Raw genomic sequence first — 4,032 nt, forward strand, 5'->3', positions numbered from 1 at the left:
CTTTGTAGACCAGGCTGGCCTCAAACTCAGAAATCCGCCTGCCTCTGCCTCCCGAGTGCTGGGATTAAAGGCGTGCGCCACCACGCCCGGCTCCGGTGTCCTTTGTAAGTCATGTTACTAATTCTAAGAGTTCTGTTCATAGATTCCTATAACTGTGTCATCTATAAATAATGGTTGCTTTCCTCCTTTGCAATCTGTATCTGTATTAGCTTTCCCCCTTTTGCACAAGCTAGCATCTGGTGTCATGCTGAACAGAAGAGACTGTGGCCTGACCCCCTTGTGTCACCACCAGTCTTGAGAACACCTTTCATTATTTCCTATGGAATGGGGTGCTTGCTGAGGACGGTTGGCTATTCTTTCCTGGGTTGGGATGTTGCCTTTTAGCCTATAGAGGTGTACACTTTATTTTGTTGTTCTTTTAAAAAATTACATCTTATTATTGTATATATGTGCACATACATATACAACACAGAATGTATGTGGAGGTTAGAGGACAACTCGCAGAAGAACGACACGGGTTTGAATTATCAAACCAAGGCAATAATTGAAAAATAATCTCATAATGTTTTAAGTAAGTTTATAGTTTTCGGTTGAGCCCTGTTCATAGCTATCTTGGGGTGCATGCAGCCTATGGGACAGAAAACAGCCAATGTGGATGCTGTGGGGTTTACTCATCTCTTCTCTGTACAACACTGGCCGCTACATCTTTTCCTTCCAGCTGTGAGGGCCACCAAATAGAAGAGTGTGGCCTGAGCCCAGTTCTGAGGACTCCACAGCCTCTCCCTGCCATCTGGCCACTTACTTCTGAGACTGTCCCACCATTCTCTGGAAGAATGAATGCCCTGGATGGTGTCCCCTTCAAGGTGCCCAAGGGCTTTGTGATGGACACAGAGCCCCACCCCGTGCCTGAGCTCAGTGTCCGGGATTGTAGAGAGCTCCTCCTGGGCACAATGGTAAGTGAGTCTCCGAGTGTCTAGCTTTGCCCTTGGCTCTGACGACTGAGGCTGAGCCCCTGGGGCCTGTCTCATGATTGTAAAGGAAGCTTGGGTTGTTTTCCAATAGTCTAGGGAGTGTGAAAATAAGTCACTAACTTCCATGGAAGTGGCTGGTGTCTGGGCTGCGAGGTTGTTTCCCTAGGTCAGCTGGGAGCTGTGTGAGCGACCTGTGTGAAGTGCATGTCACCACCAGCATACTCCGGTTCGTCCCCTCTTCTCATCAGCTGTTAGAGTCCCTCTTGATAAGACTATCTCCAAAATCCTCTGTTAAAAGTGCAAGCAACTAGCTGGGTGCACACCTTTAATCCCAGCACTCGGGAGGCAGAGGCAGGTGGGGCCTGGTCTACAAATCAAGTTCCAGGATGGCCAGGGCTACATAGAGAGGCCCTGTCCAAAAAAAGTGCAAGTAGCTCTGTGGGCACATTAGGACAGATTAGTAATCCACAGACAGAGCACACTGCTGGAGGCCTGAAAGCTTCTTGTGCTCTGCAGGGTTGGTGCCTCAGGCAACCTCAGGATGAAAATGATTTAAAGTTCTATGAAAATGAGTTTACTTAAAGATTTAGGGGAGAGATATATGTTGCATTTATACTAAAACATAGGGCTGTAACAGTAACTAAGGTGGAAGAGTTACTCATATTGTAACATAGATGTATCATAGGTTAGACACAGATTTTAAAAATTAAAGTTCCCAGGAACTTTGAAACTGGTCTGGGGCTCCTGTGCATGGTAGCACGTGCTACTCAATCCAAGCACTTAGGAGGCTGAGGCAGGAAGACCTGGGTTCCCATGCAGCCTGGGCTACATAGTGAGACACATGTCAAAAACAAGACAGTAATAAAAAGGAGTTCAGCTCTTACCAGTTTTGCTCAGGAGAATCCTGAGGTCCAGAGAGTGAAGAAGATTTATTCAGTAATTGCTAGGGCTTTTTTTTTGAAACAGGGCTTCATGTAGCCCAGGATCACTATGAGGCCAAGAAGAACCTTGAATTCCTGGTTTCCTGCCTCTGCTTCTCAAGGGCTGAGCTCACAGGTATGCACAGCCATGCCCTGTCTGTGTAGTGCCGGGGTTGGAACCCAGTGCTTTGTGTGCATGAAGCAAGCATTCTGCCATCGGAGTTAAGCCTCCAGACCCTAAGAACTCTAGTGGATTGTTTTGAGGTAGCTATTGTTTGGTGACATATTGAATGGTGAATGGTTTTATTTTATTTTGTGTGTGTGTGTTCAATTTTCTATGCATTAGTGTATGTCTATGTGACAGTGTCAGATACCCTGGAACTAGAGTTACAGAAAGTTGTGAGCTGACGTGTGGGTGCTAGGAATTAAACCAGGGTCCTTTGAAAGAGCAGCCAGTGCTCTTAACCACTGAGCCATCTTCCCAGCCTTGAGCGGAGGGCTTTTTTTTTTTTTTTAAAGATTTATTTATTTATTTCATGTATGTGAGTAACTGTAGCTGTCTTCAGACACTCCAGAAGAAAGTGCCAGATCTTGTTACAATAGTTGTAAGCCACCATGAGGTTGCTGGGATTTGAACTCAGAATCTTTGGAAGAGCAGTCAGTGCTCTTAACCTCTAAACCATCTCTCCAGCCCCAGAGCGGAGGGTTTTTAAATATTGGCATTTTAGCGTTCTTACTTTATTAATTCACTTGATTTGACCTTTTTGCCAGAGTTTACCACTAAATTGTTATGATGTCTGTTGGCCTCAGAAATATCTGTAAGGGAAGATGGGAGTGGGCTCTGAGGATACCTGAAGTTTAGAGCCAGGAAATTTCCTCAACTGACAGTTGAACCTGGTCCCCAAGCCAGCACTGAGGGCTATGGCCCCATGGCCGTGGCTTGCCACAGCTGAGCCTCGTGTCGTTCATCTCTCTGCAGTATGACTTCAGCCTGGAAAAGAAGGCTCTCTTTTGGGTGGAAGCAGCCATCCGAGGATCTTGCTCCCATCAATGCAATGACCTGGGGATTGCATCAGCCCCTCCAGCCTGGTTCTTACTGGTCAGTCAGGTGCCTGCACCTGCTCAAATCAGAGACCCAGAGGCTGGACTGCAAGAACCTCCTGAAGAGGAGGAGGAAGAGGAGGAGGAGGAAGAAGAAACAGAAGAAAAGGGGGACGAGGAAGACGCCTCTTCTGCCTGTGAGGAGGGCATGGACTCCAGCAGCCCTCAGCCTGGCTCCCCTGCAGGCCATCGTCGCTGCTCCCTGGATGTGTTGCGAAACATGAGGTCTGAGCTGACAGACGCCAGGCGACGCCTCTCGGAGAGTAGACTAGCCGCGTGTCCTCGAGCCCTCCTGCACCGCTTCCGCGGCCACCGCACGCTGAGCCTGTGCGCCAGCCCGGCTCCAGTCCCAGGCCCAGCACCGCAGCTCCCAAATGTCTCAGAGCTGCCTCCACGGCCCTCCACCGCCGGCGCCATGCCTCCATTGCGGAACCACAAGCCCACAGTTGCTGTAAGAACTCTCCTCCAAGGCCTCAGGCCCCAAGCCAGGCCTCCAGGTTAAGGGTCCTCAACCGAGGGTCCTTCCTCCATACAGTGTTCTTTGTCATCTTCTCCCACCCGGCCCTGTAGCATAGTATATGCTACCCGGAGGCTCCCCCTTCTCTTGATTTCACACAGGGGCGCACATCACAATAATTAATAACCATAGTTTCTAGTCTCATCTTTCTCTTGCAGTGGAATATGAATTCTTTTAAGAGCAGGGTGGGTAACATTCATTTTTGTTTCCTGGGCACCTAGCAGTAGGCGCTACCGACAGGGGGCGCTCAACGAATGCCGGTTGAAGGCTCAGATCTAAGGTTTCCCCACAGAGAAGGCTTGTAGAAGCTTGGTGGCTCAATTGAGAAATATTCAGTTGCTTCTCACCAGACACCCATAGGACAAAGCTGGTCAAGAGGAGAGAGGTCCGGGCTTGGCTGTGAGATCAGTTTTTGACAGGCAGGGCTGATGTAGCTGGGAAGACCAGGGTGGCAGGAGTACGTGGAAAGTGCCCGGGGAAGAAGTAAGCCCAGGGTCCAGACACACCTAAGCTTCGCGGCGGG

At 49.2% G+C, this 4,032-nt stretch overlaps 1 protein-coding gene across 2 annotated transcripts in view; it reads left to right on the forward strand.

Annotated features, from left to right (window-relative positions):
- Positions 1 to 4,032, forward strand: part of Ubap1l (ubiquitin associated protein 1 like) — a 19,569-nt gene that overhangs the window by 7,471 nt on the left and 8,066 nt on the right. The window contains exons 2-3 of one of the 2 annotated variants that reach the window (XM_021205867.1): positions 719 to 953; positions 2,871 to 3,443. In XM_021205867.1, coding sequence (XP_021061526.1) covers positions 834 to 953; positions 2,871 to 3,443 — 693 coding nt within the window. In that variant the 5' untranslated portion in view covers positions 719 to 833. Of the gene's footprint in view, positions 1 to 718; positions 954 to 2,870; positions 3,444 to 4,032 lie in introns of those variants that run through there. The other variant, XM_021205868.1, reaches the window with a different exon arrangement.

This window comes from Mus pahari, chromosome 10 (genome assembly GCF_900095145.1).
Source record: "Mus pahari chromosome 10, PAHARI_EIJ_v1.1, whole genome shotgun sequence".
In the NCBI taxonomy this organism is placed as follows: Eukaryota; Metazoa; Chordata; class Mammalia; order Rodentia; family Muridae; genus Mus; species Mus pahari.